Here is a 26,776-nt window from a genome sequence, read left to right as displayed (position 1 = left end):
GAGGAATCTAAGAATTGTCGATTTCCCAGTCTGTTCAGCTCTTTACTTGTGGTTAGGACAGAACGGCAGAGATTCTGAGCTCCTTACATGGTAGACCAGAAGTTGACTTGGTTTAAAAATCAACTTTTTAAAGTATAATTTATATATAATAAAATGTATCCATTTTACATGAACAGTTCTGTGAGTGTTGATAAATTATATGCTTATATCGCCTCAGTTATTTTTTAAGCTTCCTAGGCAATCCATTCGTAGCCGAGGTTGAGAATCATTGCTGTCATTTTCAGTTGCCAGCCGAGGCCTTGGGTCTATCAACCCTGAGGTCATTCACCTATTTCTGGGTCTTGGTTTCTTCACATCTCTTGTTCCTAGTGGAACATCTGTAAACACCACCCCACCATGGGGGTCCCAGTTTGCTGGTTCCTAATTTCATAGAATCAGGCTCCAAGTAGAGATAGAAAATGTATTTATATAGTTAAGTGATTAATCTATCATTCACGTATCTACCCCATAGCTGGTTTCTCCCTCCTTTTCTCTCAACTTTGCTGCCCTCGGACTGTAAGTACATCTTTCTTCTCGGTGCCCACGCTTGCTGGGGATGTAGCAGCCTCCTCTCACATCAGGCCAGGCTTGTCCTGCCCCTGGCACATCCGTGCTTGTTTCCTCTGTCTTCATCCTCCCTCATCATCTAAGTCCTCTGCATCATAAGTCCCAGTTCAAATCCCACCTCCAACATCACGTCTTCCTCCTCTATGCTAGAATTCGCTTCTCCTGAGGGGGCTTCTGGGCGCTGGAGAACATGCCAAAGGGATGTGTTATGTGTGACGTGTATATTTTGTCTATGTGAGCACACCATAGCTCTTGGAATACCAATTGGACAGCGTTCACACTTCTTTGTATCTCCTGAAGCCCACATACACCACAGGATGGACCTGAGTTCAGAACACACTGGAATTCACACCATACATACCACTGGAAAGGTCTGGGACCATTATTGGGAGGAATTTAGCATCCTCCAAACCAAAATGAGTGTTGTTTGTTTTTTTTTTAATTTTTCTCCTCTTTCCTGTCGACTTCATCGTCTCCTTCCTTCTCTGTTTCTTTTCTCATTTCCTGACTTGTTCTGCCTAATCCTTGGGCCAGCCTGGGGCCAGGGGGCATCCAGGTCATTGCTTAGCTGTGTTCTCTCATCTCTTCAGGACCCTTTATTTCTCAGCTCAGCTCATCTGAGAGAAAGTGTACACCTGAGGCTCTCTATCTTGACTGACCTTCAGAGTCACCTGGAGAATGATGCTGGGCTACTCCTCCTCTCAAATCTAACTGATTGACTTGGGGTGAGGTCTTGCATGAATAGTTCTTAAAGCTAGAGTCCTTAAAGCTCCTCGGGTACTCAAATGTGCAGCCAGGCCGAGAACCACTGTGAAAGCTCAAGGATTTCAAAGCCTCAGCCTTCTCAGCAGAGGGTGATGGCCCCAGAGATAACCGTGGCATGTGCCAACAGGATGGCATTGCTTGCATTAGGGGTGGGGTAAGGACAGGTACTTCGTATCTCTTACCTCTCAGCCTCAGCCTCTCAGCCTCAGAATGACTGTCACTGACAAGTGAAAGCCAGCACCTCGGGGAAGGCAGGGCGGAAAGAGATGTGTAACTGGAGGATGCTAAGAGCAGGGAGGCAGTCTACCTGTGAAACAGGGATTGTGTGCTCCTGATGGGGTCAAGGAACGATTAGAGAAGGTGACACCTGAAAAGTAGCTGGTACAGGATTAGTTCCTCATAAATGTCAGCTTTTATGCTGATATAGTGCTTTCACATTCAAATTATTTGGACAAGAAGGAGGAGCAAGTAAAGTTAGTTCCATTTTATGAACTGGGGAACAAATTAGAGAGATTTAGTAACTTTCCTGCCTTTTTCTCTCCTATCCCACCCCAAGGCCAGCTCACTGTGCAAGGCAACTTGCCCCTCCACCATTGCAGTGTCATGGCTAAGATGTGAGCACTTGAATCTGACTGCAAAGAAGATTCACCATGAAGCTCTGAACAAGGTAAGTACCTCTGAACTTCAATTTTCTCAGCTGTAAAATGGAAACAATAGAAAGTGTCTGTTGTGAGGATTAAATGAGATCACATGTGCCAAGTGCACATAACTGGGTTACTATTTATTGTGGGGGACAGGGTCTCACTATGTTGCCCAGGCTGGAGTGCAGTGGCATGATCTCAGCACTCTGCAACCTCCGCCTCCCGGGCTCAAACGATCCTCCCACCTCAGCCTCCTGAGTAGCTGGAACTATAGGTGTGTGCCACGGTGCCTGGCTCTGTATATGCTTAAGAAACAGACATGTTTTGAAGCCCTTTGTGCCTCTCTCCAAACACATCCCCATCTCTCTCTCCAGAAATAACTACCTTCCTGAACAGTTTCCTTGATTTTCTCTTTACCAAATATAGATGAATCCCCACAACTATTTTTCATCATTGTATCCTCCAAATATTGATCTTTATAGGAACTCAATAAATGTTGGGTAAATGAAGGAATGACTGTCCTAACAGAACTTGAATCAAAACTGGGATTTTGACTTACTAGCTTTTTAACCTTGGACAAGCCTCTTTCAGCCTCAGTTTCCTCATCTGCAAAAAGAGAGCACAGATTCAACGCTCTCTGGGTTCCCTTCCAGCACAGGTCTATGATTAGCCAAGGGGATGTTTCCTGAAGCTTGGACTTGGCATACACGGACTGTAGCAAGCCACTGATGGACGATATCAGAGCTTCCCCACTGGTGTGCTGTGGCTGCTGGTAGGCTCCAAATGGTAACATGTCCCAAAGTATCAGCCCTCAGTGCTTGGAGCAGCAGAATCTGAGGGCTGGCGACATCCAACCACAAACCTCTTTATACCCCTATGTGTGTTACAAGTATCTTTTCCTGTCATTTTCTCTGTGTACTAACAGGAAGGAGGTTGAGAAGCACTCAATTAGATTATTGGCTCGGGGTTCAGTGGGAGGCTGGATTTAGCCTATAAACCCAGAACGATTTGGGGACACCCTTTTCTCCCTCTTGCCCCTACCTGCCCCATTTCAGAAGCCCACTGACCTACCATCTAAGATGTCATATCAATGTTTTCTGGTCTACAAAGCCACCTACAAAGAGGAGATGGAGGCCAGAAATATCTTGATGCAAGACGGAGGAAGGAAGCACCCTCTGTGTAGAGGAACCCTCATCCAGGCTTCCCCACAGCTGAGGCTGAGGCAGGAATATGCCCCCAAGAGCAGACCTGGAGGGCCGCGTCCAGGGCTCCCTGCAGGGTGGCTGAGACTCCCCCCAGCCATCCAGCTCAGCTGCCTGGGCCCAGCCACAGCTGTTGGCAAAGAGTCCCCAGGTCTAAAATTAGCTCCGCTCTCCACCCAGGCAGCTCCACCATGCACTCTGGCAGACAGGGGCCCTGCGGTGAGGTAATGACTGGGGCCTGTCTGCCTGGCCTCAGGACAACACAGGGTTAGGAGAAGGCAGCACAGAGCAAAGTCCCACTTTCCCACCATGGCCAGCCTCAGCTGGGCACTGGAGAAACCACGAGAAGCAAGAGTGACTGGGTGTGGGCAGCCGGACTCCTGCTTTGCTTCTGGTTTTCCTCCATGTCTGCACCCATGGTGTCTACCCTGTCATATCCTAAGGCACACCAAGGAAAGGAAAGCAAACCTTCACTGAGAGGTTGATGTGCTAGCTTTTCAACTTGCTGCCACAGCACCGTGAGGTCAGGGCCATTATTCCCATTACACAGAACGCCACGGGGATGCTCATCACCTTAGCTGACCTAAGTCAGTGACCCTGGGAAGAAGCATCCAGAGTCTCACCCCTCTTCTTTGGAGGGGAAGTCTGCTTCCTTGAGGGGCACCTCTAGTGAAAGCTCCCTCCCTCCCTGAGGCATGGCCATGACTCACTAACTCCCACCTCTCCTTCCCTCAGCGTCTGATGGTCTTTGTGGTGTGAGCTGCCAAAATAAGCAGCCAGTTCCATGGCCAATCCCTGGGCAGAAATCCCTCCCACCCCTAGGCTAAGCACACAGCAGTGTTTCTGTGTTGGCTGCCGAGCAGGCAGGGAGAGATAGAGGCAAGGCTGAGAGGGACTGGTCTAGTCCTTGGCCTGGAAGGGCAGAGGAGGAGGCTGTGACAAAGATGACCATGGTCACCAGGGCCTGGGGAAGTGCCCCTGAGTCTCTGCGCCTCTCCTGCCAAAGGCTCCCCAGAGATGTCTAAGGACCATCGTCCACGACCCACGCAACTGCACCCCTCCTCACAGCCCCACATATGGAACCTACCCTTTTATTCTCAGGTGAGAAGAGGAGGGGTGAGGACAGCCGCGGTCTAAGGACCATCGTCCACGACCCACGCAACCGCACCCCTCCTCACAGCCCCTGCCTATGGAGCCCACCCTTTTATTCTCAGGTGAGAGGAGGAGGGGTGAGGACAGCCACAGTCCCAGGGATAAGGCTGGGCCTGGGTCCCACTCCCTGTCCTGCTTGAACAAGAAGGCGAGGTCACCAATAGGAACCCAGGCATCTCCCCAGGGCTCCTTATCATAGTCTTTCTCCAGCCACGGCCAACTCAGAATCCCCAGTGCCGAGGCCAATGCCATTTTCTTTAGGAATAATGTCAGAATCAGAGGGACCTCAAGGACCACACCGTCAAGCATTCTGTGTTTACGGAAAAGGAAACTGAGGTCCGGGGGGCAGAGCTGACCTGCTCAAAGTCACAGAGCCAGTTCACACAGAACCAAGACTGGACCCCACACGGCCTGAATCCCACAAGAGTATTCTTACTCTAACCATATGCTTAAGAGAAAAAGGACTTATTATTTTTTTTAATTGGTCAGTTCTGAATAGAACTCCCCATCCTGGTTGCTGCCGGTAAGAAACTCCAGGATCCACTGCACTTACATGAGCAAAAATGAGAGACAAATCACCCGATCACTAAAGGCCTCAGTTGAACACGGTGTTCCCCTCCAGCCTAAATACTCTATGATTCTACAGTGTGGCTCCTGCCGTCATCCTGCTGCGGCAGGTCTCAGTTAACACAATTCACCAGTAGCTCCCCCTGTTCCTTGGCCAAACATGCTGGTTTCTTCCCAGGTATCATTCTTCTGGACTTTTTATCTGCACCTGACACAGTTGTTCAACTTCCCCCTTATCAAGAGTCCTTAGAAGTAAGATCCCATCTCCCATATTTCCCTGACTTCACTTTGTTTCTCTTCTTGGCTGTTAGGTGACCAAAGATCCCCTACGTATGTCTCCTTTTACTGCTGATGACCAGATTCAGAGTCCCATTGCCCCTACCCAGTTTGGCAGTCCAAGAACAACAGCTCAGGGAAGGGATCTGGGCAGAGTGGGACAGTGATACCATCAAAGCCACAGCCTTCACTGAACACGGTGGCATGTGCTTGTAACCCAGCTACTCTGGCGGCTGAGGTCGGATGATGGCTTGAGCCCAGGAGTTTGACACCAACCTGGGCAACATGGTGAGACCTTGTTTCATTTAAATTTAAAAAAAAAAAAACAGAAGCCACAGCCATGAAACAAAATACCTTCAGCAAGAGTCAGGTCACTGCAGAGAGACTCTAGGCTGTCTCCTGTGGCCTGCTGAGCTTCTGAACTCTGCTACATCCCCTACCTGGAGCTGAGTCAGAAGCCTTGATTCCTTCCGGACTTAATAGGTTTGTCTGTGCCAGCTCCCTCTTGCCTTAGTTTTCCCTCTCTATAAAGGAGGCTGTAACCTCTGTCTTCCCAGTGAACTCCAGGATTCATCACGCTAGGTGGGTGTCATTTTCCACTTCCATTGTCCATAAGGACACCTTCCCAGATGGGTGGAAAAGGACCAAACCTCCTTCAGGGAGAAGAGCAGTAACAACCTCTGATCCTGAAGGTAACCACAGCTGTGACTTCCCAGGAGAAAGGTTCTATGTAAAAACAGGGTACTGTTGTTTGCCTGCCCTTCCATCCCTTCCTTCCCAAGATTGGTTCATGAAAACCCTGCCAGCTGGAGAAAGTGTTCACCACCCTGGAACTTTCCAAACCTTCTTAGAGATACAAAGGATCAGAAAAAGATAGAAAACCCCTTTCTTAAGGATTTTTTTCCCTTTGAAAAAGCTGCTAGAAGAATCATCACTGAAAATATCACAATAAATTTCTATATCCCAGAAACTGAACTTCCCTATTCTTTTTTGTATTAACAAGTACCTTGGGTAGTTTTTGCCCATTTCTTTTTCTCAAAATGGTAAATGTTGACTTCCAATTTGATAGCTCTTGCTTCAATCAATAAATACTTCCCTAAAACAGACAGGTGGTATTTCCTAAGCAACCTAATTAAAGCTTTACAACTGGAGAATTTTCTTTATGCAAATATTTTTTCAATTTTCATGCATCAAAGCAAAATTGAATTCTCATTCAACAAGCTAAATCATGCTTGAATATATATTTTTTTTACCTCCTCTGTGTAATTTTTTTTTTTTTTTTTTAAGACAGAGTGTCACTCTGCCACCCAGGCTGGAGTGCAGTGGTGCGAACACAGCTCACTGCAGCCTTGATCTGGGCTCATGCAATCCTCCCACCTCAGCCTCCCAAGTAGCTGGAACCACAGGGTTGGGCCACCATGCCTGACTAACTTTTAAATATTTTGTAGAGATGGGGTCTTGCCGTGTTGCCCAGGCTGCTCTAAAACTCCTAGGTGCAAGCAATATGCCCGCAGCAGCCTCTGAAACTGCCGGCATTGCAGGCGTGAACCACTGCGCCCCCTCTGTAATCTTCCAAACATGTTCTGAACCCATTTGTTGCTACTTCTCTGCAATTTTTCTTTAATCTGTCACCCATTTCACTTTTTACCCTCACACTGCCAGTCATGGACTTCCATTTGCTAAGCAGAACTAGGATTATGAAAATATCTGTCCTCATCGACTTGTATATTTCTACACAGAGAGAAGAATAACGGATAAGACTGCAATGTTTTAAATACATCATGAATCTGTCTACCAAAGGGGTTCATCATTCATGTGTTCCAGGATTCTTTTGATTTAAAATCAACTTCATCTATTCATTATTTCCCATCCCTTCTCAATTCAAGAAAGTGAGAGAGGAAATCATGACTCCATTTGCCTTTTATTTAAGAAGCTGTACACTTGAATGGGTTCTGTTTCTCAGGATGGGAGTGTGCAACAAAGGAACCTGTTGGATGAAGAATGTCAAGCCTTGGCCTTTCTCTTGCAATGTGAAAATTCAATTCAACATCAACAACAACTTCTTTGCAGGTTACTCTCCAATATCAATGTCAATGCAGGGTGTCAGTGCATGGATCACCCCTAAAGGCAGCTGAGTTGGGAACATGCATGATCCACCCCCAACTAAGTGGCAATAACTTCAGCTAGTTCACTGGTAAGAAAAAAATAGATCAATAGACTTGAGGTTGGTCTATATGCAGGCACAATATACTACCAGATTGTTAGGGCAGTTAGAAAAAGAAAGGACCTTCCCTGACCTCATGAAACTCAGTTGTTAAAAGGAGGTATCCTCAGCAAACAAAAAGGGAATGAGCGAAGACAGAGGGTGAGTGGCATGGTGTGTTGTAAACAATAGTCTAGGCACCAGGAGTCCTATAAACTGCTATATGGGCAGGCTGATTAAAGTTCCCCAGGCTTTAAATTCTTCACTGGTAAAATCAGGAGGCTGGGTAAATAGATAACCTTTTTAAGGGGCAGCTCAAGTCAATTTGTAGTGACTGCCTGGTGAGAAATGTTGATAAAATTCTGAGACTGCATCTGAGCTCAGTAAAAGAATTTCATGTTCTACTGGAGATGTCTGCCATGGGCCTAGAAGAAGAAATGCAGGTATAATCCATTTCAGAATTTAAAATCTCTGGACTTCTGCTTTGCTTTTGGTTTTCTTCCATGTCTGCACCCCTGGGGTCCACCCTGTCCTAGGATTCTTTGATATGTGAAAGTCAGCATGCTAAAACCAATCCAAACAGGGACAGAGGGTATTGAAAAGCTGATTAAGTTATAATAAACAATAGCACCTAACATCTACTGCATGTATCTTCAAATCAACATTCAATTCTGGGCACATACTAAGCACTCAGATAAGCATTTATTTATTTATGAGGCAGGGCCTTGCTCTGTCACCCAGGCTGGGGTGCAGTGGTGTGATCACAGCTCACTACAGCCACCAACTCCCATGCTCAAGCGATCCACCTGCCTCAGCCTCCCAAGTATTAATAACTAGGATTACAGGTGCACACCACATGCCCAGCTAATTTTTCTTTATTTTATTTTATTGTTTGGTAGAGATGGGGGTCTTGCTATGTTGCCCAGGCTGGTCTTCAACTTCTGGCCTCAACGGATTCTCTTACCTCAGCCTCTAAAACCACTGCAATTACAGATGTGAGCCACTGTGTCCAGCCACCAGCTAACATTTATCAAACACTATATATTAGAAACTGTTCTAAGTACTTTATCTGTATTATTTCACTTAACTGTCACAACAAAAACACAATGAGACAGGTACCATTAATAGTCCCATTTTACAGAGAAGAAACTGGGGCATATTGAGGCTTAATAATATGCTCACTGAGGCACAGCTTACTAAGGACAGGAGCCGGGGATCAAAGTCAGGTAGTCTGACTTCAAAGCTTCTCACCACTATGCCACGGCAAAGGAAGGAAGAAATGGAGGAGCAAAGACAGCAGCAGATGGCTTGGAGGGCACAACAGCAATGCCAGAAGTTAAGGCTGCAGGGATGGCCACCTCCACATGGAGGAAACACGGTGTCACAGTGAAGCTGCGCCGACTCGATTCTAAGCGAACTGCCTGCCTCTGCCAAGCATTCCATCAATGCTGTGGGGACAGTGAAGCAAACTGTCCTAACCAGATACTCTGGAGCCATCTTTGGCTTCTCTAACAACCTAGCTGGGACACACAAGACCAACCCGGATGAAGTAGGAATGAAAGAAAGTCAGTGCTCAATTGGAAGTTTCAGAAAACTTAGGTGCAACAGAAGTTCCAAAAAGAACGAAGTCAGCTGGTTCTAAAATAATTGAAGAAGGCTTCAGGGAAGAGATGAGAGAGAAGGATAAGCGGAGTTTTGAAAGGCAAGCAGAGGGATGTCATGAGACTGGAGAAGAGCAGGCACAGGGCGAAGAGAAGGCGCGGCAGAGCCCAAGGGAAGACCAAGCCCAGGGAGGAGACCCCACCTCCGGTTCTCCTGGGACAGGAAGTGAGGGTGAAGCTACTGCTCTCTGGATGGCTGCTTCCAGATGGACGATTTAAACACTCTTCTGCATCTCCCAGCAGCAGGGCTCTTCCTGGCCCTTTCTCTCACCTAACTAACATCTGTCCCCTGCAACTAGAGCAAGGAGATTTAATAAGGAGAATATTCCCAAGTCATCAGACTCCAAGAACATACCAGGCAGACATTCCCAAGTCATCAGACTCCAAGAACATACCAGGCAGGGTAAAGCTTCAGGCAGAGTTCTTAACTAGGGATCCATGGATAGGGGTCAGGGGACTGTGTACCTCCTCCCAAAATAGTATGCAAAATATACAGGAGATGGGCAAACTTCTGGGGAAAGTGTAACCGTTTCTTCATCAGATTCCTTTTTTCTTTTCTCTCCTCTTTTCTTTTCTTTCTTTTTAGATAGGATCTCACTCTGTCACCCAGGCTGGAGTACAGCAGTGAGATCATAGCTCATTACAGCCTCAAACTCCTGGGCTCAAGTGATCCTCCCACCTCAGCCTCCTGAGTAGCTGGGACCACAGGCATGCATCACCACACTTGGCTTTTTTTTTTTTTTTTTTTTGAGACAAGGTATCCCTCTGTCACCCAGGCTGGAGTGCAGTGGTGCAATCTTGGCTCACTGCAACCTCTGCCTCCCAGGCTCAAGTGATCTTGAGCCTCCCGAGTAGCTGGGACTATAGTAGTGCCACCACTCCCAGCTAATTCTTGTATTTTTTGTAGAGACAGGGTTTCACCATGTTGTCCAAGCTGATCTTGAACTCCTGGACTCAAGCGATCCACCCACCTTGGCCTCCCAAAATGCTGGGATTATAGGTGTGTGCCACCATGCTTGGACTGGGCTAATTTTTAAATTTTACTTAGAGACAGGGCCTCGCCATGTTGCCCATGCTGGTCTCAAACTCCTGGGCTCAAGACATCCTCCTAACTTAGTCTCCCAAAGTGCTGGATTACAGGCATGCGCCACCGTGCCTGGCCTCTTCATTAGATTCTTACAGATGTATGTGATCCACAAAAGGTTAAAAATCTCTCCACAAAGAGGGGGAAATGCCCAGGTCCTGTACTCTAGAAATTCACAATCTCATGGGGGAAGACAAACAGACAAAAATAACTCTGATCCAAGGCTAACGTTGATAAGTGCACTAATGGATGTGCGGAAAAAGTGTTGTGAGGGAGGGGACGGGGTTAATTCCAGTCTGGCTTTCAATAGGACATCCCCCATCCCCCCATACTGGTTTTGGGATCTGGGTTTGTGATGAAGAAGAAATAGTCACAATCATTTTCTGCCCAGCCCAGACAGTCTTTAGCCAGTACTTCTTTCTCAAGCACTCCTGGTAGAAAACTCCAAGTCTGAGGCTGACTCTATTCCTGCCAGTGAGGTGAAGGAAGACATTGTTTTCAGGACGATGGATTAGGAAGGAGATGCTTATCCTGAAAACCAGCAATGACTCTGTTCTACATTTTTTTCCTCTTCTACCCAGCTCCCATTCTCCAAATTCCTGAGGTCTTTGTAATCCTGACACCCTTTTGGTGTCATGTCCTCCAGCCCTGAGTTATCTGTCTTAGGACTGTCACTTCTGGGAGACAGTCCCTCCAAGCTAGTTCCTTTGTGCGATTATTGCTTTTCTTCCCAAATAGCATCACCATCTCAAATCCCGATCTGTTTGTTTACGCGATTATCCTCTGTCTCTTCCTCACCAGAAATGTATGCTTTGTGATGGCAAACTCTTTCAACTTCTTGTTCCCTATGATCTCCCTAACACCCAGAGCATAGCCTGGCATATAACAAGTGCTCAGTAAACACCCGCTGAATGAATGTCTGCCTCCTACCCTTTGCATTCTTGTGTAGGACCACCATGGTACGCAAGCTCCAGAGAGGAAAGTACAAGGACAAATGAAGGCATTTTTTTCTCAGGAGACCATTTCTGAGATGCTAGATGCACAAGACAACCCTTATTTAAATGATCGTGGCAGAGTACACCCAGAGAACTATGTATGAAACCCATAACTTTGGTATTCTATCACCTTCTCCATCAACCCTACTGCCAAACTCTGTCACTTCCTGCCTTGACATGTCTCAGCTTTCATCTGCCACTCCTTCCAGCTAGGCAGTCACCACTCACCCTCTGGGTCACTGCAGTAACCACCTCAAGACGTCCTAGCCATCCTGCAGCAGCCTCACGACGTCCTAGCCATCCTACATCCAAACTTCCAACAGCCTCATCAACCTACAGTCACAAGTTCCTGGGATGTAGAAGGGGTTGGTAAGTATTTAAAGGCAGTGGGGTGGCTCACGCCTGTAATCTCAGCACTTTGCGAGGCTGAGGAAAGACGATTGCTTGAACCCAGGTGTTCAACACCAGTCTGGGCAACATACTGAGGCCCACCTTTACAAAAAGTTTAAAAATTAGCTGGGCATGGTGGTGTATGCCTGTGGTCCTAGCTACTAGGGAGGCCAAGGCAGGAGGACTGCTTAAGCTGAAGAAGTCCAGGCTGCAGTGAACCACCAGACTCCAGCCTGGGTGAAAAAGCAAGATCCTGTATCCAAAAAAAAAACAGTGTTTGAACAATTAAAGTACAAATCAGTGGATGAAAAAAAGAAAACACTCCCTCCATATCAAACTCCTGCTTTAAACAATTTATGTTGGCTAGACACAGTCACAGTGGCTTGTGCCTGTAATCCCAGCAGTTTTGGAGATAGAGGCAAAAATATTGCTTGAGTCCAGGAGTTTGAACCAGCCCAGGCAACATAGTGAGACTCTATCTCTGCAAAGAAAATTTTAAAATTAGCAGGCATAGGCCAGGCGCGGTGGCTCATGCCTGTAATCCCAGCACTTTGGGAGGCCGAGGCCAGCGGATCATGGGGTCAGGAGATCAAGACCATCCTGACTAATACTGTGAAACCCCACCTCTACTAAAAATACAAAAAATTAGCCAGGCGTGGTGGCAGGCACCTGCAGTCCCAGCTACTCGGGAGGCTGAGGCAGGAGAATGGCGTGAACCTGGGAGGCGGAGCTTGCAGTGAGCCAAGATGCACCAGCCTGGGTGAAAGAGCCAGACTCCATCTCAAAAAATAAAATAAAATAAAATAAAATAAGCAGGCATGGTGGCAGGTACCTGCAGTCTTGCCTACTTGGGAGGCTGAGGTGGGGTGATTGTTTGAGTCCAAGAGTTTGAGACTGCAGTGAGCCATGATCATGCTACCAAACTCCAGGCTGGGCAACAGACTGATGCATTGTCTCTAAAAATAAAAAACATCAGTTAATCAATAAAATAAATGTATGTTGCTCCCTACCAAGTCCAAACTCAGCAACCTGACCCTCAGGAGAGTCCACAATGAGGTTGCAACTACCATTTCATCTTAATCTCCTTCAAGCCTCTGCACTAAAGAACTTGTGTTCCCTACAAAAGTTTGTATTCCCCAGACTTTCCATTTAGCTTATGCTATACTCCCCAAATGGAAATATTCACCTTTGCTTAGACACACACACCCGAACCTGAATAATAACAGCCTGCTGTCGCTGGAGGAGGTATTAGAAATTCAAGCCAGAGGACTTCCTTTTGGAAAATACCCACAGCAAAATATTAAAAATGCTAGATGAAGTATGACAAACTGCTGTTTTATTTACATAGTAAAGCCCTCCATAAGGTAAGAGAATCTCCAGCAGCCAAATCTGAAGATGTAAAAATCAGAGCAGTAAGCAGATGCTAACATATTGGCAGCCTCTTGCAATCAACAATTTTAGATAATTAAATGAATGTTTTAAATTTTTAAATGCAGAAGAATGATGTAGTTTATTTTTATTTATTTATTTCTTTATTATTATTATTTTGAGACAGAGTCTTGCTCTGTTGCCCAGGCTGTAGTGCAATGGCATAATCTCAGCTCACTGCAACCTCTGCCTCCCAGGTTCCAGCAATTCTCCTGCCTCAGCCTCCCAAGTAGCTGAGATTACAGGCATGTAATCTCATGCCCAGCTAATTTTTGTATTTTTAGTAGAGACGGGGTTTCACCATGTTGGCCAGGCTGGTCTTGAACTCATGACCTCAGGTGATCCACCCACCTCAACCTCCCAAAGTGCTAGGATTTTAGGCGTGAGCCACCATGCCCAGCCTATTTATTTATTTATTTATTTATTGAGACACAGTCTCACTCTGTCACCCAGGTTGGAGTGCAGTGGCACAAATCAGCTCACTGAAACCTCCACCTCCTGGGTTCAAGCGATTCTCCAGCCTCAGCCTCCCGAGTAGCTTAGATTACAGGCATGCGCCACCACGTCCAGCTAATTTTTGTATTTTTAGTAGAGACAGGGTTTTGCCACGTTGGCCAGGCTGGTCTCGAACTACTGACCTCGAACTGTGCCCGCCTCGGCCTCCCAAAGTGCTGTGATTACAGGCATGAGCCACCTCACCCAGCCACAATGTAGTGTTTAAAAACCCAACAAATTTGAAATAGAACAAAATAAAACTTACAGATATGAAAAATACAGTCACTACACTGGGTGCGGTGGCTCACGCCTGTAATCCCAGCACTTTGGGAGGCTGAGGTGGGCGCATCACCTGAGGTCAGGAGTTCGAGACCAGCCTGACTAACATGGCGAAACCTAAAAGTACAAAAATTAGCTGGGCATGGTGACACATGCCTGTAATCCCAGCTACTCAGGAGATTGAGGCAGGAGAATGGCTTGAACCTGGGGGACGTAGGTTAGAGTGAGCCGAGATCGCGCCACTGCACTTCAGCCTGGGTGACAGAGCGAGACTCCATCTCAAAACAAAACAAAACAAAAAAAAACAGTCACTAAAATGAAAAAATGGGGTAGAGGTCTCTCCCTCCATTTCGTTCCCTCATTTCTCTACCCATTTTCTGTGCCTGTGCAATGTCCCCTGCCTTCTGCTATCGGAAGTCATTCACCTGGGATGTGCTCCCCATCTCTATCACCCTTTCCCAGGCCCTCTACTCAGCTGAAATGGAAAGAAAGGGAGACCCAGGGCACAGAGTACGTATTGCGCTGTGTGCCTGGTCCACAAGGGAATCCTCCACGTCCTCACTCCTCCTGCCCACCTTTGCTAAGAGGTGCTGGTGAGCAGTCGGGACCAGCTGGCTGGTGAGGGAGGTGTGCATGAGCACACGCTGCACACATTCGTTTGAACCTGGGCTTGGCAGGCAGGGTGGAAAGGAGTGGATCAGAGGATTTGTAAGAAGATCTCAGCAGGGAGGCCTTTAATCTTTTAGGCAACTGCTTGTGCGGAGACCATGTTGTCAGAGATGACCTTGGAGGCCAAAGCAGTCAGAACTATTGGGAGAGCTGCCACCTCTTGGTTCAGGCAACTGAGCCTTGAAAGACCAGTGCCAGAATGTCAAAGATATTCCCTTCCGACTGTCCCTTTCACCCCTTAGTGACATGGGCAAGTTCCAAATCTACTTCTGTAAGGAAGCACCTCACTCCAAAGATTATGGAACCGAAGCCCTCAAAAGGACAGGAAATTAGTTACAGGTAAACTGATTTCCTGTAAACAGAAAACCAGGCAAATCAGTTACAAAGCTAGGATGTACACTGGCCACACACGGTGGCTCATGCCTGTAATCTCAGCACTTTGGGAGGCTGAGGTGGGAGGATCCCTTGAGCCTAGGAGTTCAGGACCAGCCTGAGCAACATAGTGAGACCCCATCTCTTAAAAAAAGCTTTTTTTTAATAAATAAATAATGAGATAACTGCCAGGTGTTCCTGCCTTTTAGTCCCAGAAATCTCAGTGTGTACACAGGGGTATGCAGCAGAGTGAGAGGCTATCGCTTCCCAATTGCTGTGCTTCTGTGCCCTGGTACAGCCCCCCAGATAGCTCTCATTCTCAGCAAAATCCTTGACCCCTAACCTGGCCCCCACCCCTAATATAAATCTTTGCCTGGGATGGAAAGATGCAGGCATTGCTGAACATCATGGAGGAAAAAAGTGATTGAAGAATGTGTATTTGGTGGCAAGTGCTGGATATGGATGGCATAGTGATGCTGGGGTACTGGACACAGCTGTGTCATGGGCTGAGAAGTTTAAGAAGCACTGGAAAAAGGGCCAGTTGAGGAATGTGTCTATTTGCCCCCTCCTGCCCAGCCATTCTCTAATTCCTATCAGACTGAGAGGGAAGAGATGGGAACCAATATTCATTGAGCTCCTAATATGTACTAGGCTCACTAAATCTCATTTAGTCATAAGGAAAGCTCTACAGGAACAGCATTATAGCTCCACTACCCAGACAAGGCTCCTGAAACTTAGAAAGGAATAAGTACCTTCTACAAGGTCTCACAATTGGTGAGTCATAGAGCTTGAACTTGAACCTTGCCCTGTCTTCAAACTCCACAGCTTTTCCAGGAATTATCAATGCTTTTCAGTCCACTCAGTCTGCCACAAAAAGCAAATGCTCCAAAAACATTTTGCTTTAAGTTTAGGATGAATCACTTCTGCAGCCATTCAAGGTTTGCAAAATAAATAAAAATTGCAAAATATACAACACTCAATTTCCTGAGCATTTATACATAAAATCCTTGGTCGGCCTGGAATGTGATTTCTCTATTTCCACTCCCACCTCTCTCTATTGTCTTCCATTTGTGGGCCCTCTTCCTGGGTTGTGTGGCCACAAAGCAGAATGTTAGCTGTGCAGAGTGAGACACACACATAGCCTCTGCCAGGCACCATAAGAACACAGTTTCAAAGAAGAAATGGGTGGAAGAGACAGACGAAGTCTATTCCCTGGGCAGGGATTCTCAGCTGCTAATACAGGGGCTAGGTCTCTAAATTAGTCTGTGACTTTATGCATCCAAAAGCCACAGGCTGGCAGCAGCCATAGATCTTCATGTTGAGGTGTCCTTGCTGGTGTGAGGAGCTTCCTCCCAGACCTTTGCAGGGATGGGTGCCCACATGACACACCAGGTTTCTGGCCTTCCTGGCCAGTCTCTCAGCTGTTCTCTAGGTAGTGTCAAGGATGCCTCCAATTTTATTGAATTTGCCTTGTATGGTGTCACTGTTTTCAACAAAAGTGGCTCAGTCCCCAGTATCTGTCAGGAAATTCTAAGCCTTTGGTAGTCTTCTTATATGGAAAGACATAATAATTTATTTGTGGATGTGATTCAACTTTTCAGTACCTAAATAAAGACCCCCAAAAAGGTCAGGGCAATACTTTTTTGGCTTTTTAAGCTTTTAAATCCAGACTTTTTTCTAAGGCATCCTGGAATCCAACATCTGCTTATCACTGCTTATTACACTTCATTTTTTCAACAATGTCTAGGTCAGAGTGGTGACATTTTAGGTGATTGTTTCTTCTTCATATGTGTATGTATACCATAGCACTTCTGTTGATTTATTTTATGCCTTGATTTAGTCCAGGAAAAACTAAAATAGCTTACAATGACCATAGAATATAAGATGACATAAACTGGAAGTAGTTGGTTGTGAGGGTGGGGAGATAAAATAAAGGTACAGTCATAAAATTAGTAGAAAAATACAGGTCATAAAATCCTTTACACTTTTCTCCAGGTGAAGAAAAAACTGAATCCTAAAGCTTCCTAGTAACCAACACGAAGAGAGAAATCAGAGTGATTATGCAACTTACACGACCAATAAAAATTAAAACAAACCGCTCAAGAGAAGCACAGCTATTTCTAAGATCAAGACCAGAAGAAACATGTTTAGAGGGTTCTCACATATGGATGAGCAGCAGCTCTCAATTCCACCCTGGCAGAGTGCTACTGGAGAATTTCAGAGGCTGTACCCTACAGCCTTTAGGCCCCCGCTCTTCCTTGGCCTTAGGTCATTTTATTAGTGATGCTGCAGTGCCTAAAGGCAAAAAAGTACGTTCACAGGGGTTAACGTGGCCCAGATACGCAGCTGTTGTCTAGTATAATGAGCATGGATTATTTTTATCCTTATTTTATTTTGTTTATTTATTTATTTATTTAAGACACAGTCTTGGCTCACAGTAACCTCTGCTTCCCAGGTTCAAGGGATTCTTGTGCCTCAGCCTCCCGAGTAGCTGGGACTGCAGGCACGCACCACCACACCCAGCTAATTTTTGTAGTTGTAGTAGAGACGGGCTTTCATCATGTTGGCCAGGCTGGTCTCAAACTCCTGGCCTCAAGTGATCTGCCCACCTTGGCCTCCCAAAGTGCTGGGATTACAGGTGTGAGCCACCACACCTGGCTGCATTATTTTTATAGTCATAAAGAATATCATTTTAAAATGAGGCCGAGCACAGTGGCTCACTCCTGTAACTGAGCCCAGGAGTTCAAGGCTGTAATAAGCTAAGATCACACCACTGCACTCTGGCTTGAGAGACAGAGTAAGACTCAGTCTCAAAAAATACTTTCATTAATTTAATTTAAAAATTTGCTAATAAAAAAAGAACCACAATCTGTATTATTCCACTCATATAAAATATTAAAATATGCTAAATTAATCTATGCTGATGGTAGTGATTCATAGCACCGCCCCCCCCTCCCCCGGGTTACTGGCGTGCTGGTAATACTCTGTTTCTTCATCATGGTGCTCATAACACAGGTATTTTCAGTTTGTGAAAACTGCTCATCAAGCTTTCTGCACATATACTTGAATAAAAAGAGGGGCCACAGGGACGATTTGCATGTTTATTTTCGTAAAAGTTGGTCAGTATCAGGCCTTTTGTAGTTATGAAATAAAGAACATATTGAACATAAAAATAAATTATATACTAAAATATTACAAGAATACAAAGAATATTCATTTCTGCTTATCCAATGGATACTTCCAACATTCAAAGTAGCACTTGTTAACTTGAGTCTGTAAAAATGTAAAGATCTGTCACACTTTGCTCAGAATATATAACGCATGCAGCCCAGTGCCCTTTAGAGTCACTACCCGACTATTCTCACCTCTTCCACTCGCGTTTTTGTATATTGGTTAACATATAAATCTATTAATTATGTGAATCACAAGGTCAAAGAACTGTCTGAAAACTCCAAATGTCTGGTTGGCCTAGTTGAGAACACATAATCTTTACATATAACGAAAAGTGCTTGTGGAAAATAAAAGCGTAGTTTTTGACACTGGTGGAATGCTGTAGAGAACTAGACAGCGAGCGGCCAACTCCAAGAACAGCCTCTAGGACCCCTTCCAAAGCAAACTCTGCTGTCGGCTGCTCTGCTCTGCTCTGCTCCATAAAGCTCAGCACTAGAGGGCAAGCCCAGGCTCCATGGCCTGGAAAATTACTGCAGCGTACTTACCAGCCTCTCCAGAAGCCAGCACGGAAGCACTTTCAGAAGACCTTGTGCTACAAAGCAGTTATAACCATGCACAGCGTCTGAACAACTCCCAGGACAGGGAGTGGCAGGCAGCCCCAGCACCATCAAGCAGGGGAATGGGACCTCGACTCCCAGGAGAGGGAATGGCAGGCAGCCCCAGCACCATCAAGCAGGGGAATGGGACCTCGACTCCCAGGACAGGGAGTGGCAGGCAGCCCCAGCACCATCAAGCAGGGGAATGGGACCTCGACTCCCAGGAGAGGGAATGGCAGGCAGCCCCAGCACCATCAAGCAGGGGAATGGGACCTCGACTCCCAGGACAGGGAGTGGCAGACAGCCCCAGCACCATCAAGCAGGGGAATGGGACCTCGACTCCCAGGACAGGGAGTGGCAGGCAGCCCCAGCACCATCAAGCAGGGGAATGGGACCTCGACTCCCAGGACAGGGAGTGGCAGGCAGCCCCAGCACCATCAAGCAGGGGAATGGGACCTCGACTCCCAGGAGAGGGAATGGCAGGCAGCCCCAGCACCATCAAGCAGGGGAATGGGACCTCGACTCCCAGGACAGGGAGTGGCAGGCAGCCCCAGCACCATCAAGCAGGGGAATGGGACCTCAACTCCCAGGAGAGGGAGTGGCAGGCAGCCCCAGCACCATCAAGCAGGGGAATGGGACCTCAACTCCCAGGAGAGGGAATGGCAGGCAGCCCCAGCACCATCAAGCAGGGGAATGGGACCTCAACTCCCAGGAGAGGGAGTGGCAGGCAGCCCCAGCACCATCAAGCAGGGGAATGGGACCTCGACTCCCAGGACAGGGAGTGGCAGGCAGCCCCAGCACCATCAAGCAGGGGAATGGGACCTCAACTTGAGGGTCCCTGGGTAGTAGGCAGGGTAAAGATGGCCGACGCGTTGCTGAGGTTCCGCTGGCCACATCAGCACGGGGACTGAGAGACCAGGGAAAGGAGAGACTCTAAATATGGGTAAGGTCACCTATTGTCAAAAACTGCATTCCTCGTGTAGGCAATGCCCAAAGAAAACACGCTTATAATTTAAAAAAAAAAAAAAACCATTGATGTCTTATCGTTTATCTTCTGTATTTGTATTCAAAGGCTATTGTTGTGTATATGTATTATGGTACAGGGAACAAGAATTCCTAGGTTCTATTCTTGGATCAGTCCCTGATAAACACAGTATCTGCCAGTGGAAAATATCAGGTGCTTGGAAATTCAGAGCTGACACATTCATAACCAGAAGGTACTTATCTGAGCGCCTAGTATGTGCCCAGAATTGAATGTTGATTTGAAGACACAGATAGTAGCCTGGTGACTGGAATATCAGCATAGAGAGAGGTAAACAGGATACGTGAAAAGGAGCTAGAGGTTCCCTGGGACAGAGAGGCACACCAGCCAGAGCTGCATGAGACACAGTCCCTGCCCACAGGAGCACACAAGGCGGTTGTGCTTGCTGCTTCACTGGGTTTCAACTCCATGCCACACTATCCCTCCTCTGCCCACACATCTGTCTCATTTGCTTCTCCCTCTCTCCCTGTCTGCGTCTCAGATTACTGCTGTGCCCTGCATTACCTCTGTTACTGGAGGGTTTGTATCCTTTCCAAATCAGAATGGCTGTGGTGGCCAGAGCTGCAGTGACTGCCTCACACTGTGGGTGTGCCTCCCTCAGCCCACTCAAGTAAGCCAGAAGTCACAAAGGCCAACCAGAGAGATGTGGTACAGATAGAGGTAAGGCAGCAAAAGCCAATGGCTTCCTGAGCTTCAGAATACTTTGGGATCCGGCAAGTAATCCTGGCACTTAAATGGGAGATCTAAAAGAAGCCAGTGCATGCCATCCTTCTGTCTTGGATTTGTGCCCAAATGTCATCCCTTGGCTCTGAGATATTTCATCTCTAGAAACCGTTTTTTTTTAAAGTAGAGTCTCGCTCTGTCACTCAGGCTGGAGCACATTGGTGCAACCTCAGCTCACTGTAACCTCTGGATCCTGAGTTAAGCAATTCTCCTGCCTCAGCCTCCCCAGTAGCCGGGATTACAGGTGTGCACCACCATGCCTGGATTTTTTAAAATCTTTTTTAGTAGAGATGGCGTTTTGCCATGTTGGCCAGGCTGCTCTCGAACTCCTGACCTCAAATGATCCGCCCGCCTCGGCATCCCAAAGTGCTGGGATTACAGGTGTGAGCCACCACCCCCGGCCTCTAGTCCAGAACTCTGCCTACAGATAGAATCTTTGCTGATCCAATACAAACAAATGGGTATATAACTTGTGAAAACCTGCCTAATTGGAGAATCTTTAACTTCCAATAACAATTGGTTTCCAGGGCTGCTTTTCAGCCAGTACATACCAGGATAGCCGTATCACTTATTAAAACACTGAAATCCTTATGCATGTGTTAGTACAGTGGCTGCCCCAGGCCCTCTGAGTGTCCCACTGCCACCCGGAGCCCTCCCCAGGACAGCTTCATGACCCAGCAGCTACAGAGTTAATGTTGGGCTCAACAAGGGGACTCATCAGGACCCTGTTCCAGAACCACCATGCCACACCAAAAGTATTGTTACCCTTACCCGTCCCATTCTACAATGCTGCCGTATTCTAAAACTTTCAACTGCTTTCTGCTAGCTACTGAATAAATGCCACTCTTTAAGGTTTTTATTCAGCCTTCCACATATAGCATCCTCTATTCTCCTTATACCCTCTGTTTCACCAAACTCAGCTGCTCAGTATTCTCAAACATAAACTTTCCCCAACTCTTGGTCTTTGTTGATGTTACTCTTTCTGTCTGGAATAGCCTTTCTGTATCCACCAAAATCTTACCAGCTCTTCAAAATGTCCCAAAATGTCACCATTTCCATCAAATATTAGTTGGGAGAGCTGTGCCCCCATTTCGAGAGGTGTCACAGAAACATATGGGTCCTATGTTTGCAAAACTTAATGACTGCTTTATATTACACCTATTTTGATATAGGCACCTTAGCTTTCCTCCTAAATAAAGCTGTAGATGCTAGAAATCACATCCTGATCATCACACCTACGTGGCCTGGCCCAATGCCTGGCTCGAGGTATGCGCTAAGTAAATATTTGTGTAAATGAATGCGTGAACAGTCCTAATTCTTTTGTCCATTTTCTATTTGTTAAGGATTTTGGTTGTTTTTCTCTGAAGCCACTCCAGTTGTGGTTGTATCTCCTTCTGCATATGGAACCAAATTGCACATCATCCACATCTTAAACTACTGGGTTATTTCACCAAGATAAAGAAGGAAGTATGCTCCCCTGTCATTACTGGTAACCCTGGAGTTTGTGACTGCCATCTCTCCATACTCTTCTTCCAGCACCAGATCCAACACAGGGACAGGCAAATGAAAGGTTCCTGGTAATGGGGGCTGGCCTTACAGATGACAGAGAGCTGGTGGGTGGTGGAGTGAGTTGGCAGGGATTGCTAGAGAGGGGAGGCGGGGTGGTTTGCTGGAAAGCAGAGCCAACAAGCTGGTTCTGGTTGCTGTGGTTGAGGCCAGGGGTACAGGCCTGGGAGATGCAGTTTTACCACCCTGGTTCCTGTTGGTATCCAAGAGTGTGGAGGTGGGAATGCTAGCAACCCCCTTCCCACCTCTCCTTTCCTAATGCCTCCTCCCCAGCTCTCCCTCCAGAGGAACAGCTCTGAGCTGAAAATGAAACCTATAGGAAAAGAGGGAACTTTGATGCAAGATGTCTGGGCTTCTTCGCAACAAAAAAGATGGGAGACAAGGAGGCAGAAACCACAGCTCCTGTCTAAATCTCATCCCACAGGGAAATCGAGAGTAGAATATAACGGGACAGCCCAGGACAAAAAGACACCCTGCACAATAGATGAATTTCAGGGTTCTAAGAGGAGAGAGGAAACAAGGTGCATCAAGGTGCACGCTTAGCCTCCTGTTAAAAACCATGAGTAAGGAAACAAAGTCAATTCTGGAATAGAAGGCTGGGAAGAGTTTTCTGGATAATTGGTTTGGAAAAGAAAATAAAAAATAAGGAAACCCAGTCAGAGAGTTAAGATTCATCTGGGAGGGGAACCCAACAGACTCAAGAATTGATGGCTCGGAATGAGGCAGCCCACGGGAGACAGAGGCAGAGGTCGAGGGCCAGAGTGTCAGATTATGACTGTAGCAAACTAGATCCAGGTTTGAGGAGAAAACACACCTGAGGCAAAATAAAAGTGAGGAGAGGGAGAAAGGGAAGTTACTGATTCCAAGGTCACAAAGCAACTGCTTTTCTCTCCGTTTTTAATTTGTGCACAAGATCCCACCGGTTAAACAAAATGATGGCTACACTGGGAAGAGGTGTCGCCTCCCAGGCCCCCACCCACACACTCCAAAGGAGCTCATCCATTTGGGCCTGAGTGGCCATGGCGGGGGAGAACAGATTCACTCTCTGTCTTTCAGAAGGAAGAACAAGGCCCAGAGGAGGGAAGAATTCACTACCGCCAGGCAGATTTTGGTCATCAGAGGAAAGGGCTCTGCTGCATGCAGCCGTGGTCCCGGGGTGGAAGCTATGGCTTCCTGGTGATGTGCTGAGCTCTCTGGCCCTGGAAACTCTTGCGTGCACATCAGTCTTAGTATCCAGACTGAAAGACACCTTGGAGATCATTTAGACCAAAGTCCTCATTTTCTCCTGAGAAGCTGTCGTTTTTCCCTTGATTCCCCCGCTAGTTAGTGGCAGAGCCAGTCCTCATTTTCTCCTGAAAAGCTGTCGTTTTTCCCTTGATTCCCCCGCTAGTTAGTGGCAGAGCCAGTCTCCTCTAACTCACAGCCGGAATTACTTCCATCATCACAGAAAGGTTAGGCCATAAAAATACATTTCCAACCTGTACCAGCTCAGCGACTGTCCCTAGTAATTCTCTCTCTTTGGCCACAAGAGAAGGCGCAGCACCACACCCAACTCTGGGTAGAGAAGCTGACACGACTATAGGTCAGAGTATCTTCTCAGCAACTTGCTCAGCCACTCTGTCCGAGTTTCCCCAAAGCGGGAGGGAAGTAAAGGCATGGGAGACCATGCGCCAGGACTTTGAACCTCGGCTCCCCGGGCTTGGGTTGGGCACCTGGTAGTAACGGGAGTTTCTCCATTTCTTTTCCCAACTATTACAGGATCTTTTACAGCCCCTGTCACTGTCAGCTTTACTTTGTTAGGCCCATCCATAGTACGTTGAAAACCACCTCGCACAGCCATACCTATTCATGTAAAAAGGCAAAGAGCCCATGCTCTCCTGTTTTCCTAGGAGGAAACTGAGGCACGCAAATATTAAGTGGCTTCGGCTAAGTTAAAAACAGAAGTAGGAATCTACCTGCTGCCCGGTCCACTGTGCTGTCCATCATCTCCTTAAACTGGGGAGTTTGGTAGATTGCTCAGGGTTCAGAAAAGTAGCAGAAAGGGCGGCCAGAACAGGAGAGAGAGGGCGCAGCGAGGAGGTGGGAGATTCAAAGGAACCGAGGACGGGGGCTGGGAGAGGAGTGACATACGGGAAGCGAGGAAGAGAGGGGACTCTCCGAGGTGTGGTGAAAAAGAACCCCCCTAGAAGACGCAGCAGGAGAGGAAACCGAGTGAGTCAAAGAGAAGGCGGTGGGCAAAGTTTGGGCTGCGCGGACTGGAGCGCGCGCCTGGGCGTGGACGGCCGAGGGCATCCCGCACCCGAATCCCCAGCTCGCGCGTGGACCCCACGGACCTCCTCCCCGGGAACCGCAAGCCCGGAGCGGCCGGAGGGGCCCGGTCTCCGCCAGCGTCTCGGCGGGGCGGGCGGGGAGCCTCTCTCCGGGTCGCCCTCCGAGGGGAGACGCGAGGAGCCCCGAGGATGCCCCGGACCCACATGGCCGGGGGGCAGGCCCGGGCTCGGGAACTCTGCGCTCGGCCCCGCGGCTTCCCCCGCCCGCAGCTCTCCCCGAGTACGCGCGGGGCGACGCCGGTCACCTGAGGGAGACACGGGTGGGAAATCGGGTCTGAGGCTGGGATGAGAGGCGGGTCCCCCCAACGCAGGAGCCGCCGCCGCCGCCGCCGCCCACCTCCGCGCCCTTCGCCTCCCCGGGCGCTACTTACTCCGGTTCAAGGGGTTCCCGCCGACCTGGGCCGACGCCACCAGTTCCAGATACAGAGTCCAGAGCCCCACAGACACCACGGCGAGCGCCAGCAGCAGCCGGAAGCGCCTCCGCAGCAGCTTCACCGGGCGCAGGAGCAGCGGGAGCCGCGCGGCCCGGGGGCTCCCCATGGCGCTGCGCCGAGGCGGCCGCCGCCAGCGCGGGCTCCAACCCCCCGAGCCGCCGCCCCCCGGCCGGGCCCCGCGCCCAGGGCGCCCCGCGTCCCGGCCCAGCGTCTCAGGGCTGCGCCGAGGCCGTCTCCCCCGGCCGCTCTCCGGCGGGGCTCGGGCTCATGCTCCGGGCGCGAGGGGTCTCCGGGCTGCGCGGGCGCCCGGCAGGTCTCTCGGGGAGCCGAGCCCGGCTCCTCCTCCGCGCGTGTGTTCCGCGCCGGGCTCTCCTCCCCACGCCTCTCCCGTCGCAGGCTCGCTGCCGCCCGCCCGCCCTCCCTCCCTCCCTGCGCGCCGCCCTCACTCGCTGCCCAGGAGGAGGCTTCCCCGGCGCCCGCCCGCCCGCCTCTGCCCGCGCCGCCGCCAGCCCCGGACCGGGCTCCCGGCTCTGGGCGCTCCTGCTCGCGGCACCTGGCCCCCGCCCGCCCCCGCCCGGCCCCGCCCCGCCCCGCCCCGGGCACAGGTGGGCTCCGCCCCCGAGAAGCCCGGGACACCAGGAGGCCATGCTGGCTTCCGTCGGGGAGCGAGAGGTGGGGCCGGAGAACCGGTGCCTGCTGCCTCCGCCGACTGGGAACGGGTGGGAGGAGGAGGAGGGGGCGCGTGATGATCCGGACTCTGGGTGACCGAGGGAAACCGAGTCAGCGCCCGGGCGCCTGACGGTGCGGTTTTAAGCAGAAGCGAAGTAGAGGCTGGTTTGGGCGACGCCCAAGGCTTTAGCCTCAGAGCCTTTCGTCGCCAACAGCAACGACCCGACTCCCTGCTTGACGAAACCAGTAGGCGTGAAATACCACGGGAGCCACTGGACGCTTAACTCAGACATAGCTTCGTTTTCCAGTTGAGATCTGAAGACCTTTCTTCCCAGCCTGAACCACATCTCCGAGAGGCGCTGGGGAAGTCATACAGCCCCCACGGTGAACCCCAGCAAGCAGTTTTTCCCAGACTGGGCTGGAATGGCTGTTTGAAGAGAGTAGGTGTTTGAGGGTTCCGAAAAAGAATTTTAAAAAGAAAAGAAAGGTATTCACCCTTAGAGTTGAAAAGATCAGCAAGGTAAGCCAGGCACAGTGGCTCACGGCTGTAGTCCCAGCACTTTGAGAGGCTGAGGCGAGAGGATCTCTTGGTCTCTGGAGGTCAAGGCTGCAGTGAGCCGTGATTGCATCAGTGCACTCCAGCCTGGTCAACACAGCAAGACCCTGTCTCAAAAAAAAAAAAAAAAAAAAATCAGTATTCCAGTCCTCTGCCTTCAGGCAGGTAAAGCATTATTATCTGATTTAATTAGATAAAGTATCAAGGGGCAGAATAACTGCCCCAGGTCATTCAGCAGGTTATACTGCAGTTTTCTTTTCCATTATCTCTTCTGGGAAAAATGGTCAGGAGACTGGGAAAAGTGAAGGATCAAAGTGTTCCTGGACATTTTAAAATCAAATGAATATCACATAAGTAGTGTTCCAAGACAGAGGTTCTCATAGAATTGAGAGCTATGTTTCCCTTCTCTCTGTTCTCACCTCAGTTGGATATTCAATAGTTTCTACAGGACTTTTCCTAATTAGCCTCCCCAACTCCAAGCTTCCCATCGCATCCTCTCCACTACCACCAGATGGTCTTCATAAAAAGCCAGGCATGGTGACACGCACCTGTAGTCCTACCTTACTCGGGAGGCTGAGGCAGGAGGAGTGTAAGGTTGTAGTGAGCTACAGTCATGCCACTGCACTCCAGCCTGGGTGACAGAAAGACCTTGTCTCCAAAAAAAAAAAAAAAAAAAAAAAAATCTCGTATGTTCTCACACACCTGCTCAAAAATATTTAGTGGCTTCCAATGCTTATTGATTAAGATGCACACTGTAAATCCAGAATTCAGGGCCTTCCAGAACCTTTTCCAGCTTTATGTGACCACACAAAACCTGCTCCAGCTAAAACTAGTTTATTCACTGCCCTCCGACACATTTTCTTTTCTAGTTGGTCAACTTGTACCCTTTATCCAAGGTCCATTT

At 48.5% G+C, this 26,776-nt stretch overlaps 1 protein-coding gene and 1 long non-coding RNA gene across 4 annotated transcripts in view; one reads left to right on the top strand and one right to left on the bottom strand.

The window, feature by feature from the left end:
* The window catches only part of LOC129049021 (uncharacterized), a 28,081-nt gene extending 26,023 nt beyond the window's left edge, over positions 1–2,058 (top strand). Inside the window, exon 3 of the long non-coding RNA XR_008511771.1 lies at positions 1,928–2,058. This is a non-coding gene — a long non-coding RNA (uncharacterized LOC129049021). The remainder of the gene's footprint in view (positions 1–1,927) is intronic.
* B4GALNT3 (beta-1,4-N-acetyl-galactosaminyltransferase 3) overlaps positions 1–25,202 on the bottom strand; it is a 104,684-nt gene extending 79,482 nt beyond the window's left edge. For 2 of the 3 annotated variants that reach the window (XM_024256434.2, XM_063711988.1), the window contains exon 1: positions 24,585–25,038. In XM_024256434.2, the coding sequence (XP_024112202.2) occupies positions 24,585–24,753 (169 nt within the window). In that variant the 5' untranslated portion in view covers positions 24,754–25,038. Of the gene's footprint in view, positions 1–24,584 lie in introns of all 3 variants that reach the window. The other variant, XM_054526644.1, reaches the window with a different exon arrangement.
* Positions 25,203–26,776: the final 1,574 nt, after the last annotated feature.

Source organism: Pongo abelii, chromosome 10 (assembly GCF_028885655.2).
Source record: "Pongo abelii isolate AG06213 chromosome 10, NHGRI_mPonAbe1-v2.0_pri, whole genome shotgun sequence".
Classification (NCBI taxonomy): domain Eukaryota; kingdom Metazoa; phylum Chordata; class Mammalia; order Primates; family Hominidae; genus Pongo; species Pongo abelii.
This window is presented reverse-complemented; position numbering and strand designations above follow the sequence as displayed.